This window comes from Zalophus californianus, chromosome 4, assembly GCF_009762305.2.
Source record: "Zalophus californianus isolate mZalCal1 chromosome 4, mZalCal1.pri.v2, whole genome shotgun sequence".
Classification (NCBI taxonomy): Eukaryota; Metazoa; Chordata; class Mammalia; order Carnivora; family Otariidae; genus Zalophus; species Zalophus californianus.
Genome location: NC_045598.1, coordinates 102,785,210 through 102,800,978, shown reverse-complemented (window position 1 = coordinate 102,800,978; position 15,769 = coordinate 102,785,210). Strand labels below are relative to the sequence as shown.

The following is a 15,769-nucleotide window of genomic DNA, read 5'->3' as shown; positions in this document are numbered from 1 at the left end:
TATCATGGCAACTGCATGCTGTTGGTCTAAAGCAAGTCACAAAGACAACTCAGATTCAAAGGGAAGAGACTACACAAGGGCACAAATACTGGGAGACGTGGAGGGGTGTGTGTGTCTATATAACTTTTTTTAATTGGCATTTCTTTCAGAAAACTTTTTCAAATGTTTACTGACTGTTAATAAACCATGTAGTTAATTCTCAAGTTGCTATGAATGGTTCTTATTTAATGCAGGAAAATCCTGAAGAAGGAAGGGCCAGTATTTACAAATCAGTGATCATCAACACATCTAAGGAGATGATGTGCTTCAGTGACTATCCCATCCCAGATCATTATCCTAACTTCATGCCCAACTCCCAGGTCCTCAAGTATTTCCGGATGTATGCCAAAGAATTTGATCTTCTAAAGTATATTCGCTTTAAGGTAGGGAATTTTCTGGGTGTCTCTGTGTTTGAAGTTGTTTGTAAAATAAATGAAGAATGTGGCTTAATTTACCCGTGCCTATGTGTAAAGACTGGCTTAATATGCCCATGTATCTATCCTATCCAGAAAAAGACTCCATTCTTTTGTCTTCTCTGTGCCTGTCTCTGTCCATGGAAAGGTCCTTTTTCTATATATTTTGGCTGCAGATCCTAGAAGCCACCTGCCAGAATGTTTTCATTCCTTCACTTTATGCTATTTGATTGCAATAAAACAAATGAGGGCAAGTGTTTTCCCGGTTACGGAGGGGAACTGACGGGTATGGAAACTTCTGGGTCCATCACAGCTTATCTGCTGCTGCTTAGCCCTTTTATACTTTCTGAAGTACTTGCCAGTGCATTTTTTTTAATTTAAATTCAATCAGCCAACATATCCTTAGTCTCAGGTGTAGTGTTCAACAATTTATCCGTTGCGTGTAACACCCATTGCTCATCAGATCACACCAATGCATTATTTTTATGTGATCACAAACAACCTAGTGAAGCAGTTATTGGGAAGTTATTGAGGAAGCCAAGAAATTAACTCTGGTGTAGAGGGAAGAACACTAATTGGGGAACAAAAACTTGAGTTCTACTCTTTGCTCTACCACTAATCAACTTGTGGCTTCAGACAAGTAAGTTCCTCAACTTTGACGTCTCTTGTTCTCTTGTTTGTAAAAATTTTCTTGTTGGTAAAACAAGATGATTATATCAGATCAGTTCAATGGTTCCTTCCTGTTGTTAAGTCTTCCTTGATTTTTCTATCATCTTTTTTTTCAAAGATTTTACTTTATTTATTCATGAGAGACAGAGAGAGAGGGAGAAGCAGGCTCCCCATGGAACAGGGAGCCCGATGCAGGACTTGTTCCCAGGACCCCGGGATCACAACCTGAGCCAAAGGTAGACGCTTAACCGACTGAGCCACCTAGGAGCCCGATTTTTCTATCATCTTTAACCATGGCCATAGAAGAACACCTATTTCTGACAGCGGGCAAAAAGCCTAAATATTCTACATTCCTTTTTCCCCTTGTGATGAGAACTATTCGGATCTACTCTCTTAACAACTTTCAAATATGCCATACAGCAGTATTGTCAATAGTCGTCACGTTGTACATTATTATGTCCGCAGTGCTTATTTATCTTATAACTGGAATTTTGTACCTCTTGACCATCTGCATCCAATTCCCCACTCCCACCTCCCTTCTGCCTTCTGATCGTTCTGCTAAATCATCACTTTCTCTATTTAACAAGGATAATAAACTGGTAATATCCAGTGACAACTTCCAAAGTAAGTCTTTTATAGTTCAGTGACTTCCCTTGTTGTTAAACACATTTAACAAGTTTGTTGCCATACTAATCGGTGGAGACACAAAGACCGAAAGAAGCCAATGATTTCATAGCCTAGTTAAGAAGATATAAGAATGAAGAAAAAAATTTCTATAAATTTAATGAAAGTAAAGAGTTACAGGGTAATAAATGCCTTAGAGATTTATATATTGTGAGCTCAGAGGAAGGGTGCGTAACCCATCAGGGCATGAGACAATAGGCACCAGGGAAGTTTTTTTAGAGGAGATAATATGTAAGCTAAATGTTGAAAGGTAAGTAGGAATCTGCCAAATGAAGAAATAAAAGATGACCCATGCAGAGGCACAAGCCTGTGTTAGAGCAAGAACCTTAAAGAGAAGAACTCTAAATAGCGCAGGATGGCTAGGTTCTACCGATACGGTATCGCTAGGAGTCCACCAAGACATTGCGGTCCGAGACCCTAGAACCACATAGGAATACACTCTTAATGTTTCCTTAGGCTGGATAGAAAAACCCATTTTTTTAAACCTAAAAATCATACCACTGACTATCCCATCTTGCAGCCTCTTTCTTTATAATCACTTGTAAAATTGGCATTTATGGGAGCCAAAGAGAGGATCATTGACTCAGTCACGAGTTTAAGCCTAGACAGTGAGAACAGGACTTGGGATAAAAAGATACCAGAGGGTCCCAGGATGTCTGGGGGTCAGGAGAGGAGTAGGCATTTAGTGCATGGAGTGCCTTAGAAGCACAGGAGAAACCTACGTTCTGTTCACGCGTCTCATGACATCTTAGGGCATGGTCTAAGAGAACGAGTAATTTGCACTTTTCTAGAAGCAGAGGAGAGTGCACCATTAACCTGCCAACTATTTTATTTAGCCTGTCTCATGGGAGTTTTCTCACTCTGACCACAGCCCCGGACAAAGAAGTTCTTATGTGTGGAATATGAAAATCAAATACCGCTGCATGAGCTCTATTATGTGATATTAGCCCTTTGTGTAACACTCTGCAAGGAGAGTCATGTCAGGGAAGATGTCCACTCTATTGGCTGTGGTTAGTCTCCTGGAGCTATCACTTTTCTTTTCAGACCACTGTGTGCAGTGTGAAGAAGCGGCCTGATTTCTCCACTTCAGGCCAATGGGAGGTAGTCACAGAATCTGAAGGGGAAAAGGAGGTACATGTCTTTGATGGAGTCATGGTTTGCACTGGCCATCACACCAATGCTCACTTACCCTTGGAAAGCTTTCCTGGTGAGTAGCCTACAAGGAAGGAAACCCTTGAGCCATGCCTGTGAGCTGATCTCTGAGGAAATGGGAGGATTGTGGCCTGAGTGATTCCTACCTAAGGATGAGAAGAAGTTTATCCTAATTCTGCATGTTTCCCTGAAAGATGTTGGGGCAACTTTGATTACTGCCATTTGGGAGGTAACAATAACATTAATTTTGGAGACTAGAGAAGAATAAGAGGGCTCTATCTTTGGTTTCCCAACAACCTTAGTTTTTCTAAGGAGCAAAAGAAAGAACATGGAGTTGATCCGTATTAGGTTGAATAAAGACTTTTTCAGCAATCAAGGAAACAAACAAATACTGAGTTTCTAAGGAGGAAATGAAAACTCAAGGAATTCAATTATAGATTTTGACCTGGATTTTCATTTTGAAAAAAACAACACAAAAAAAAGCACTCTAGTATACTCTAGAGTATATGAAACCATATGTACTCCAATTGAAAGGGGAGTAGGTATTTAAATATGAAAAGACAAAAGAGAAAGGAGGTTTTCTGCAGCAGTTTGGATTTGGGAGTCTACAAGTCCAAAATACAAGCAGATCCTGAGTTAAGCAGACTATCCGTGGTAAGGAAGTCACAAGGTTCTGCTCTGAGACTGTGAGAAAAGAAAATAGACAAAAATATTCAGAAAGGCAAGCATGCAGCTGAGTAAAGGGAGAACAGATGGAGGTGTGTGCTTAAACTCTACCCACTGCCAGCAAAGTGAATGCTTTGGCAAATGATAGCAGATAAGCCTCATCCGATAATTCTTTTCCCTTCTCTTGCAGGAATTGAGAAGTTCAAAGGACAGTACTTCCATAGCCGAGACTATAAGAATCCAGATATTTTCACTGGAAAGAGAGTCATTATAATTGGCATTGGGAATTCTGGAGGGGATCTGGCTGTGGAAATTTCCCACACAGCCAAGCAGGTTTGAATCAGTAAATTATTTACTTTGCTTCATCAAGGAAGCAGTATGTAGACCCAACATGGAGTATGAATGCCTCTGCACATAGCCCATCCGTGCCAATGGCAAACACAGGGCTTGGCTCCGTTGCCTCAGTTGGCAACATTATGACGATGATATGATGGAGCCAGTGTTCCCTGTTAGATTCCCATCATTCCTGTTGACCTCACACTAAAGAATCCCAATTATCTCAATCAGCTGTCTCTTCTGAGTATGCCTCTGACTTTGAAGACCAAGCAGTTGCCCGGGGAGCTTGGTCAAATGCAGCAGTCAGAGTATGGCTCCTGTTTAGGCTAGCGGAAAGTGCCACACTCTCATATGAAGGAAAGCACACTGGTTCAGCAGAAGGCTTTGCACTCAGAGGATGTTGGGGGAATTTTCCTCTTCACTCCCCAAATGGAAAATAGAAACAGTCTAATCTTTCCAAAGACAACGTGGATATTGGTATGAAAAGCATCCATGCTGTAGCATGTGCAAGGAGTTCACCCCAGCCTTTGCATACAGTTAGGTATCAGAATGACATTCACTCTAAAGCAATTTCTGTGTCCTAGAGTTTTTTGTTTTGTTTTGTTTTTTGGGTTCCAGATTTGCACTCCAGTGTTAAAAAAAAAAAAAAAAAGACCTGAGCTGTTTTGGTTTTTGTAGCACAGATTTTGTGCTGGAAAGAAAATGACTTCATTATAAACTCCTAGAAAAAGACATGTCATTTTATATCTTGTTATTCATGTCTGTATTGAATAACTTTGTTGGCAATAGGTAAGTGTCTGGCATTTTCCAGTAACTTTAATTAAGCTGTGTTTAGCAGCTTAATTAAACATTTAACAAATATGTTTCATCTTTTTAAAATAGAAGTTTAATGTCACGACTTTGTTAAGTGACCTTTACCCAGAAAATCCATTCAGTAACACTTCTCAGTATTATCCCCATCTATTGCCACAAAAGTAATTTCATATGTTGCCCTATAAATTAGTTCAACAAGCTTGATCAGGAAATAGGTATATAAACAAAAAAGGTAAAAATTTTTATAGGTGTTATGATGAAAGAGTGTGTAAAGTATATGATGGGGACCCAAAGCATGAGTCTTCTTTAGTATCACTGGCTTATCACATGGTCAGTTATAAGGGAGCTGGGCCTTCCATACACTGAGGAACTGCAGATTGCCAAAGGAAACATCCAGAGTGGATGGAGATAAGGTGGCTGTGTCTGAGAAGGCCTGGGGACAACACACTGTACAACCATGTCTGCACGGCAGGGCTGACACCAGCACACCCATTCTGTGAAGAGAAAACACCCATTTCTTATAAAACAACGTTACTTACATTTTTTTCATATAAATCCAGGCTTGTAAATACGGTGTTTGCTTTAAACAAGGTATACATGGAAAACTGAAATGAGAAGTATGATGAAAGCCATTAAGCATTTATTGAATGTTTACTATATGCCCCACCCTTTGCAGGTGGTGCACTATTCTCACAACAGCCTTGGGATGTATTCTTTTCACTACTTTATACACAGGGAATCTGTTAATTGAGACGCTGAGCATTTACTCACATACTTATATAACAAAAGTGATACAGACTTGCACACAAAGCTGTGTGATTCCTAAGACCGTGCATGCTCTTCCAACTGTGCTTAATCATCAGACTGTGTAAGGTTACCATCAGTGAGAATGTAGGAGTGAAGTACATTATTATCCCTCTGTAGCCTGGTCACCTTTTTATATGAGAGTTTATAGACAAAAGACCATGGAGCGGGTACTTATTATGTACCTTACAATTCTGGAAACTATCTCCAGAGAGTTTTGTAGAGAAAGTGATACTTTCACCAGGTAATTGAATGTCAAAACTTTATCAGCTCTGAACACGGACCGTAGCGAGCAGAGAACACCTAAAGACTGACCAGCTTCCTGTTGTTCTACTAGTGATCTGTAGTTTTTCCATTAAATAATCAATGAAACACTTCTTCAAGGACAGGCTTTGGGGTCATCAGACCTGGGTTGGAAATTCAACTCTACCACTTAATAACTGTATGATTTCAGGCAAGCTATTCATTTTCTCCATGCCTCTCATCCGTAAAATGGGGATAATAATACCCAGTTCAAGAGGCTGTTGTATTGATTAAGTAAGAATATAGATTAAAGGACCTGGCACAGTGAGTTACAGGTCACAATTCTCAATAAATAGAAGCAATGATGATGTGTTGGGGAGACTGAAAGATATCTATGCTGTACCTCCCAGCCTGGAGGAAAAGGTTTTGCAGAGACAGAAGTGTAAAAAATTTAATATCAGTAGAAATGATAAATAACAGGGGTTTTTGGTAATAATGCAAATAATGTCAAAGGCAAAAGAGACTGAGGATTATAGATTAAATGGTGTCCAATTGCTTTCAGTTCTACTGCTCCCCGATTTTAAAAGAGTTGGGCAGGTTAAGTGCTAGAGAAGTTCAAAGCAGGGAGAAAAATTATCAGGCAGAATGGTCAGTGGCGTCTTATGGAGGAAGGCACACTTATCTGGATCTTAACAATAAATAGGCTTTGGAGAATTAAGAAAATAAGTGGCTTTTCAAGGAGGCATAATGACATTAAACAGAAATGCAGTGGTGACTGAGAGAAAGACACGTTCTTGGTCAGTGAGTGTACTACTTTCATTGTATTCTTAGTGTTTAAAAAGGTAAATTGCAGGAAATAAAAAAAAAATTGCGCAGGGACTAAAAAGACCGACAAATGAGTTTGAACTTAGTCTTGAAGAGAGTGGGGTGCTATTAAAGGATTATGAGCAGAGAATGAGAAATGCAAACAATTTTTCCCCCATGCCCCAGGTTTTCCTCAGCACCAGGAGAGGGTCTTGGATCCTGAATCGTGTATCCGACTATGGATATCCTTTTGATGTGTTATTCTCTTCTCGATATAAACGTTTTCTTTCGAAGATTTGTGGTCAGTCATTAGTAAACAGTTTTTTGGAGAAAAAGATGAACCAAAGGTTTGACCACGAGATGTTTGGCCTAAAGCCTAAACACAGGTATGTTACCACGATGGGAGTGGGGCAGTGATGCCCAAGGCGCAGGAATAAGGACTGTTCACACAGGCTAACCATAGAGCTACTTCTACCCATACATTAAGAAAATCCACCGATCTGAGATCAGATTTCTACCTTGCGCCTTATAGAAGTCCAAGATCTACTGTAATCTGTAATCTTCAGCCTATGATTCTCCTTGGCATTAACCATTTGATCATTTCCTCAGATATAAGTTCTTTTTACACACTACCCAGTAACAACCAAATGGTAGCAGATGGCAGTGTATAATATAATTCACTCATTCATCCCACAAACACTGAGCACCAGTTATGAGCCAAGCATTATGCTGCGCATGAGAATACAGAGACTAAAGACCTAATAGTAATATTAGTACAAATAATAACACCTTACTTTTCTGAGGACTTCTTATAAGACAAGCACGTTGCTAAATGAGTTCCATGTATGAACTCATTTAATGCTCACAACAACCCTATAGGTTAGAAGTATTTTTTTTAACCTCTATTTTGCAGATATAAAAACTGACACCTAGAGAAACTAATTCGTCTGAGGTCACACAAGAAATAAATGTCAGACTCGAGAAATGGATCTTACCTTAAGTACTCTAAGGAGAAGACAGGCAAGAGAGCATGATAAATGCATGGAGTGTTCTGGGGGTATGAACTATGGGAGACCTCACACAGTCAAGGAGACAGACTGTGAAAGCATTTCTAGAGGCTGATTTTAAATGCTTTTTTCCAACTCTTTTTTTTTAAACGTTCAGATTTACTTACTCCAAAATAGTAAGTACAATGAGTACCCATGTACCTTTCACTTAGATTCACCTATCAACAGTTTGCTACATTTGCCTTCTCTCTCTCCCTCTCTCTGAAAATAGATAAATCCCCACATATACAGCATCCATCCATCCATAAATGCATACGTACATATTTTTCCTGAACCATTTGAGAGTAAGTCACAGTCACTAAGACACTTTGCCCTACATTCTAGGCATTCTCCCACATAAACGTAACAGAGCGCCCACACAGGAAATTCAGCATTGATAAAATAGTTTTATACATACAATCTAATATATCACATATTCAAATTTTCTAAATTTTCCCCAAAATATTATTTACAGCTCTCTTATTTTTAAATCTAGGATCCTTTCAGGTATTACCCAATGGCATTTAATTGTCAGGTCTCTTTAGTCTCTCTTCATCCGAAAGAATTTACCATTTTTTGACATAGGCTTTTTTGAAAGAATTGAGCCAACTGTTTTATAGAAAATCTCTAAATTTGGACTCACATACTTGTCCTACCTTTATTATAATCTGGTTAAGCATTTTGGCAGAAATACTCATAGGTTATGTTGTACCTTCTTGTTGGATGACACCAGCATCCACATCATATTAATTTCTCCCGTATTAATGAGGTTAAATTTGATCACTTGGATAAGGTGGCACCTACCAGGTTTCTCCTCTGTAAAGCTGTTTTCCCTTTGATCAGTGGGGTGATACTTTGAGACTGTGTTCTTTCACTCATTAATTTCACCCAGTTATGGAAACCGTAGCATCCATAACTTTGGTGGTTACAAAATTAATTGAGGCTTTATGGAATAATAGGAGCTAGCCAAGTAAGGAGGGAAAGGAAGTTGCATTCTAATTCTAACTACAAGGTCTTAGAATAGTGAAAAATACATTTTGCTCTGGGACTTGCATGTCGTCTGGTTTGGTCAGACTGTAATAAAATGGCAAAGGTGAAAGAGTGATTGAGCACATCTACAGCCTCACCAGACAGGTATATTAAAACCTCTGTGGGGCGCCTGGGTGGCTCAGTCGTTAAGCGTCTGCCTTCGGCTCAGGTCATGATCCCAGGGTCCGGGATCGTGCCCCGCATCGGGCTCCCTGCTCGGCGGGAAGCCCGCTTCTCCCTCTCCCACTCCGCCTGCTTGTGTTCCCTCTCTCGCTGTGTCTCTCTCTGTCAAATAAATACATAAAACATTTAGAAAAAGAGAAAAAAAAAAAAACCTTTGTATACTCTGCTAACTAAAACATTTGGAATCAAGAGTCCAGAGGCATTGAAAGATTTCAAGCAAGTGAGTGACCTAATAATAAATACATTTTGGAACAACCACTCCAAAAATGATGTAGGAGATAGACTGAAGGGGGATGGAGCAGGAGGCCCTACAGACAATTGTAATGGTCTAGGTAAGATAGAAAACAGAAAAAACTATTCTGGAGATACTAAGTAGAGAAAGGGAAAATCCCGTGTGACCAGACAGAAGACTCAAGTTTTGTGACTTAGGCAACTACGTAGATGGTGGTACTGTTTGTGAAAAGCAGTAAGCTCAGAGAGAAAGATGAAATCATGAGGTCAGAATAAGAACACAACCTGTACCTAAACTCTAAAGGTTAGAGTCAAAGCGTAACTAAATGCAACAGACCAGTAACAGTAATGCCATGTTCCTGAGGCTTGGCCATCTCTGTCTGAACATGATGTGCTGAGAATTCCCAGAGCCTATTAACCCAAGGGCCCAGGGATCCAGACTGATTTTTAGAGAGGTCCAAGACACTAGAAACCCTAATTTTTTTTTGTGGGGGGGACAGTCTTTATCCTATGCCTTCTCTACGAAAATAGTACTTAGGAGGCCCAGAGGCTCCCAAGGAATTCATGGAAAACCATTTTGACATACATTCTAAAATCCTAGTCTGTGTAACCTTGGGCAAGCCACTTCTGTAGGCCTCAATCTCCTCATCTCTAAACTTGGATAATGACACCTGTCCTGCCTCCTTCATTGGGTTTGTGTGAGACTCCAATAAGTGAATGTATAGAGAATCAATTTATAACTATAAATCCCTATATACAGGTCATTTGAAAATGATGGTTTAATTCTAGCTCTTGGGCCTTTGAAACTAGAAATGAGACTCAATAGAATGCAGATAGTGCAGTTCTCCAGACCTACTGATCTGTGGATAGAATCTATGGGCCTGTGGCCTTATCATATCACTGAGGATATTACTACTATTCCTTGAGAAACCATATATACACTCTTCAAATAAGACCATTCTTCTTTTACTTCTCCAATGTCTTCTTTCTTTTTATTTTATTTTATTTTATTTATTAGAGAGAGAGAGAGAGCATAAGCAGCGGAGGAGCAGAGGGAGAAGCAGAACCCCCACTGGCAGGGAGCCCGATGCGGGGCTCATTCCCAGGACCCTGGGATCATGACCGGAGCCGAAGGCAGATGCTTAACCGACTGAGCCACCCAGGCGCCCCCGTCTTCTCTTTCAATGCCATCCAGGTCCCAACTTCTGCTCTGAGATCCTAATCTGTGCCAAGCTGGTATACGTTAGAGCTTTCCCAAATTTCATGGATAGACCAGAGAGAGACCATTACCATATTGTTTAACCACCTCCATCAAAGTGGAATTTTACTGACATGTTACCGATACCCCTTTTTGTTTTCCGCATTTTTCTTTCTTCTGATCTCACGACTTACAGAGCTCTGAGTCAACATCCAACGCTGAATGATGACCTGCCAAATCGTATAATATCTGGCTTGGTGAAGGTGAAAGGAAACGTGAAGGAATTCACAGAAACGGCTGCCATATTTGAAGATGGCTCCAGGGAGGACAACATGGATGCTGTCATCTTTGCCACAGGCTATACTTTCGCCTTCCCTTTTCTTGAAGATTCTGTCCAAGTAGTCAAAAACAAGATTTCCCTATATAAAAACGTCTTCCCTCCAAACCTGGAAAAGCCAACTCTTGCAATCATAGGCTTGATCCAGCCCTTGGGTGCCATTATGCCCATTTCAGAGATGCAAGGACGCTGGGTCACTCAAGTATTTAAAGGTAAGTGACCGTGCAAGTTGACTCCCTAACTACTTAGTGGTATGTTGAGTTATGTTCATGTTCTTGCTTTTAAATAGCTAAACAGTGTGTAGGACTGTAACAGTGCCTGGCATGAAATCAGTGCTCAAAAATTATTTTTGAGTGAGCATAGGGTAATAACTTAGAACTGTGGACATATATTGGAATCTCCTGGGAAATTTTCCACAAATACGTATGCTTTGCCTGGTGGTGTTTCTTTGATAAATCTAAGTGGGGCAGGCATACAATCTCTGGGAAAATATTCCTCCATTGATGCCAATAGTAGAATCCACTCATCTAGATTTTAGACAACTGATACCTATTTGTGAAGCGAAAGAATGTAATCTTTCATTATAGGGAAAAGCAAATATAGAAATGGTGTGATTTGATTTCAGCCAAAAATTAAGACCTGGCTAAAGACTAGTCCAGAATGTGTAAGATTCAACCTCTCAAATTCCTCCTTTCCCCCCTTTTATATCCCCTCTTTCAGTTTTGGCTAGGAGAACACGAGAAAAAACTTTGGCGTTTGGGATAATAGGCTAAATACGAGTCAGGAGAATGATATAGCTTCTAAAAGGCTTAATCATCTCTAGCAGCATTAAAGAATTATAATGTCATAGAACTTACAGTTGCTCTTCTCTAAGAACTTAAATTGTTCTTGTTTAAACTGGTCAGCACATACCCAAAGACCTATTTCATTTTATTTTACTTTTCCCAAAGACCTATTTTAAAAGTGAAACTGGGGTGCATCAAAAGGAGAGAGAGAAGAATGGTTAAGGGATTTGAAAACGACATTGGAAATACAACTGAAGGAGCCAGAGGGGTTTACCTAGAGAAGATCAGATTCAGGGGCAATATGAGCGTTCCCTTCAAAGGTTTGTAGAATGTCCCATGGCAGAAGGATCTGATTTGCTCAGTATCACTTCCAAGGGTTGAACCAGAACCAAGGAGTGAAACTTTGAGGGTTGCACAAAATCAGCTTAACATTAAAAACAAACACACCAACCTTTTTTTTTTTTGGTCAGCTATTGCCATAGCAAGACGGAATGGGCTGCCTCTGAAATTGTGAAGAATCCAAGCAGAATAGGAAAAAGCTTATCTTTATAGGACTTTAGGCATAAAATGGGATCAAGAATTTTTCCTTCTTTCCCTGTGGGATAAAGCCTATTTGTTACAAAGAGTACAAATGTGGGCGTGGTTCCCCCCACTCTGCCCTTTTACTTCTTTCTTTATTTTTCATATACTTTTGGGACCATTTATTATTTCCTCTTGTCCATTATTTAATTTCCCAACTAGGAAGATGATGTTAGGGAGGACGAAGGCATTGGTTAGAAGCCAGAATAGGAGAAGTATCTTCCAAAGACAAAGTAGACTAGAGTAAGTTACTGTTGTTAATGTCATATTGTGGTGATGATGGGGTAAGGTGAATTATAACCTCCTTGGGTACAGAAAATTATCCTGTATTTCTTTTGAGTTCTGCATGGCATAGTGATTGTTAATAGATTGTTATTCCCAGTGAGGTAATTTTACACTTAAAATTTTGATTTTCCTCTTTAGGGCTAAAGACATTGCCCTCACAAAGTGAAATGAAAGCAGAAATAACTAAGGCTCAAGAGGAAATTGCTAAAAGGTAAGAAATTCTCCCAGGAGGTATGTGGTTAATTTTTTACTTAGTTTTTTTTTTTTTTAAGATTTTATTTACTTTTTGACAGCGAGAGAGGGAACACAAGCAGGGGGAGCGGGAGAGGGAGAAGCAGGCTTCCCGCCGAGCAGGGAGCCCGATGCGGGGCTCCATCCCAGGACCCTGAGACCATGACCTGAGCCGAAGGCGGATGCCTTACGACTGAGCCACCCAGGTGCCCCAACTTAGTTCTTAATTAGAGTGATGTTATACTATATTTATTAATTTTTTTAAAGCTTTCTTTATATGAGAGAGAGCGAGCGAGCAAGCGAGCACGCAGCAGGGAGGGGCAAAGTGAGAGGGGGAGAGTCTCAAGCAGACTCCACCCTGCGGGTGGAGCCCAACTCAGGGCTCGGTCTCATGACCCGGAGATCAGACCTGAGCCAAAACCAAGAGTCAGATGCTCAACCAACTGAGTCACCCAGGCGCCCTTATTGTATTATATTTAATCTTCCTTGTGTTATTTTAAGGATTTAGATAATATTTATTATTGCTTTTCTGGCAGTAAACTATCCTATTTCAACTTTCCTCCTGTCTTTCCTTTGACCCATTCTTGTCTAACTACCTTCTGACTGTGAGCAGTCTCCAGTAACCTCTATTGAGGGTCATCTATGTACACAAAGTGTTTTATGTGCACGAGTTTATTTAATCCTTGCAACAACCTACAAGGCTCGGGTGAATCCCTTTGGTGAAACCATGAATACTCAGCTCTTGCCTCCCTACTAGAGGATAAATGCATGCCTCCAGACCCTTAAGCCAACATAATATCCATAAGGGGAAGCTCTCAAAATTCTTTCCTGTCTAGTCCCATTTCTATAAAATTAGTCCCATTTCAATAAATTCCAATTGGACCATCTGTTAGTTCCTCTAGAATTCCATCTCACCAATTCCACCTCAGATTTCTGTCATTTGTTCCTGTCCTCGTTTTGGCTTCCTCAAGTTATCCCATCTAATCTCAATTAATTTGACTTGGCTTTCCTCTTCCTTTCTGTCCTACTGTTATTTTATTTTCCTTACAGGAAGTAAGAAGTTACCAGTTAGCTCTCTAAATCCCACTCCTCCCACAAGTATCTGTTACCACATTTTCCCCCTAAAAAGTTCTAGCTCTTCACATCTGTACTTAGTATTATCACTCCACCTGATTCTGTTTGGAGGGCCACTTCCTCTAGTGGGATGCGTCCTCCTCCCCCTCCTTTCAATATTCCAAATTAGCACTGGCCCTGGGAAGGCCTGCTCTGTGGAGCCCACTACCACTGCCCTCATAAACAATTGAAGATCCCAAACTTGAGCATTTTTGTGGGGAGTTCTCTCATAACATCAGAGTCCTCTGTATCTGGATGTGCTCCATTTGTCTCTCTCTGTCCACCCTTGTTTTCCACAACGTGCCTCCTCTACTGTAGGTAGCACCCGTAGATATTCCATGCTCATATTCCATACTCATTCCTGCTTTGCTCCTTCATTCTACTGCTCCCCTGACTTGTAACACTTCGCTGTTTGCTATCAGATATCTCCTCCACATCCTTCCAGGACTAATTGCTCTATCTTAACTACCCTCTTCTAACATTTATATTTAGCAATCTAAAACTACACAGTATACCCAAACTCTTATATTCTTTTCTGCTTCATGTGTATCTGTCTTCTATCCTCCAGTAGATTATATAAGGTCCTTAAGGTGGGAGATAATGTCTTGTCTTTCTTCTCTGTTTTCTACAGCTCCCAGCCGAACAGGGAGCCAATAATAGGCACTCAGAAGCATTGATTGATTGATTGATTGATTGATTGATTGTTGATAGGCCATGGCTTTTGTCTTCTCTGCTTCAGGTACGTGGAGAGCCAACGCCATACCATTCAGGTAGACTACATAGATACCATGGAAGAGCTTGCTGATCTGGTGGGCGTCAGGCCCAATCTGCTGGCTCTGGCCTTCACTGACCCCAAATTGGCAGTACAGCTATTTTGGGGACCCTGCACTCCAATCCAGTATCGTCTTCAAGGCCCTGGAAAATGGGATGGAGCCCGAAAAGCTATCCTCACCACAGAAGATCGTATCAGGAAGCCAATGATGACTAGAGTGATTGAAAGCAGTAAATCCACGACTTCAGCAATAACAATGGCCAGGTTTATGCTGGCTGTTGTTTTCTTTGCTGTAATTATGACCTACTTTTAGCTGTCCCATTTGTCATTGCCCTAGTTTTCTTTGGAAAACCGGATCTACAGATGCCTGAAGAATCTGATGAGATTGAACCACTCTCAGCTTCACATTGCCCAGGAATCTACTTTCATTGCTTTTACCAAAGCATTAATCCTCTGTCCCCTTTTCCCTAGAGTGAGATGCTAGCTTTTCATTCATATTGATTTCCCTCCCTTCCTTCTATGACCCATCACTTGCTCCTTTTAGTATCCCCTGAACTGTGAGCTCAGGTATTCTTTTAGCCATCTTTGTCTGTCCTTGGCGGACTTCTTGACATGTGGTATGTGCTTAATAAATGTTTGTTTTCATTTATCAGATATTACGGTGGGGAGCGTAAGTCACTATCTGTGTAAGAAGTGGGTGACTCCGTGTAATTCTGTAGCTGATAAGATATGCTGTTCTATTAGAAGCGCAATCTTTTGTTTGTTTTTAATACTGTAACTAAATGTGTATCTCCTGACAGATAAGAGAAATAACGGTCTTGTATACATAACACTCAACCATTTTATTTCACTAGCTACTCACTAGTATGTGTGATACCCGGTTCTTTCTACTCTTTTCCCGTAAGCAGCATGTCTTTGTTTTTCAATGAGAAAACTTTCTTCAGCTTTCTAGGCTCATGGGTCATTCTAATAATCTAGCATCTGCCAATAGGTTCAACTTGGTTGAAAACTTTGGGATTTCAAGTTAGCTGTCCTATCTTCTTTTGATCTCTTAGTTCCCATATAAGGATCCAATACGACTTTTCTTAGATCCGTAGCTGCCAACTTTGGTAGTTGGCCTATGTATGTGATTTGATTTGTCATCCTTTACTCCTACTTTCTCCTCTCTACTCCCTCACACACACAGAGTCTAAGTAGTACTTATTCAAAGAGGTCATTTATGTATTAAGACAGGATTAAGGGGCGCCTGGGTGGCTCAGTCGTTAAGCGTCTGCCTTCAGCTCAGGTCATGGTCCCAGGGTCCTGGGATGGAGCCCCGTGTCAGGCTCCCTGCTCAGCGGGAAGCCTGCTTCTCCCT

At 40.5% G+C, this 15,769-nt stretch overlaps 1 protein-coding gene across 3 annotated transcripts in view; it reads left to right on the top strand.

Moving 5' to 3' along the window:
• Window positions 1–15,769, top strand: part of FMO5 (flavin containing dimethylaniline monoxygenase 5) — a 38,356-nt gene extending 22,587 nt beyond the window's left edge. For all 3 annotated transcript variants that reach the window (XM_035727130.1, XM_035727129.1, XM_035727128.1), the window contains exons 3-9: window positions 234–422; window positions 2,850–3,012; window positions 3,814–3,956; window positions 6,810–7,009; window positions 10,507–10,859; window positions 12,435–12,507; window positions 14,380–15,769. In XM_035727130.1, the coding sequence (XP_035583023.1) occupies window positions 234–422; window positions 2,850–3,012; window positions 3,814–3,956; window positions 6,810–7,009; window positions 10,507–10,859; window positions 12,435–12,507; window positions 14,380–14,725 (1,467 nt within the window). In that variant the 3' untranslated portion in view covers window positions 14,726–15,769. The remainder of the gene's footprint in view (window positions 1–233; window positions 423–2,849; window positions 3,013–3,813; window positions 3,957–6,809; window positions 7,010–10,506; window positions 10,860–12,434; window positions 12,508–14,379) is intronic.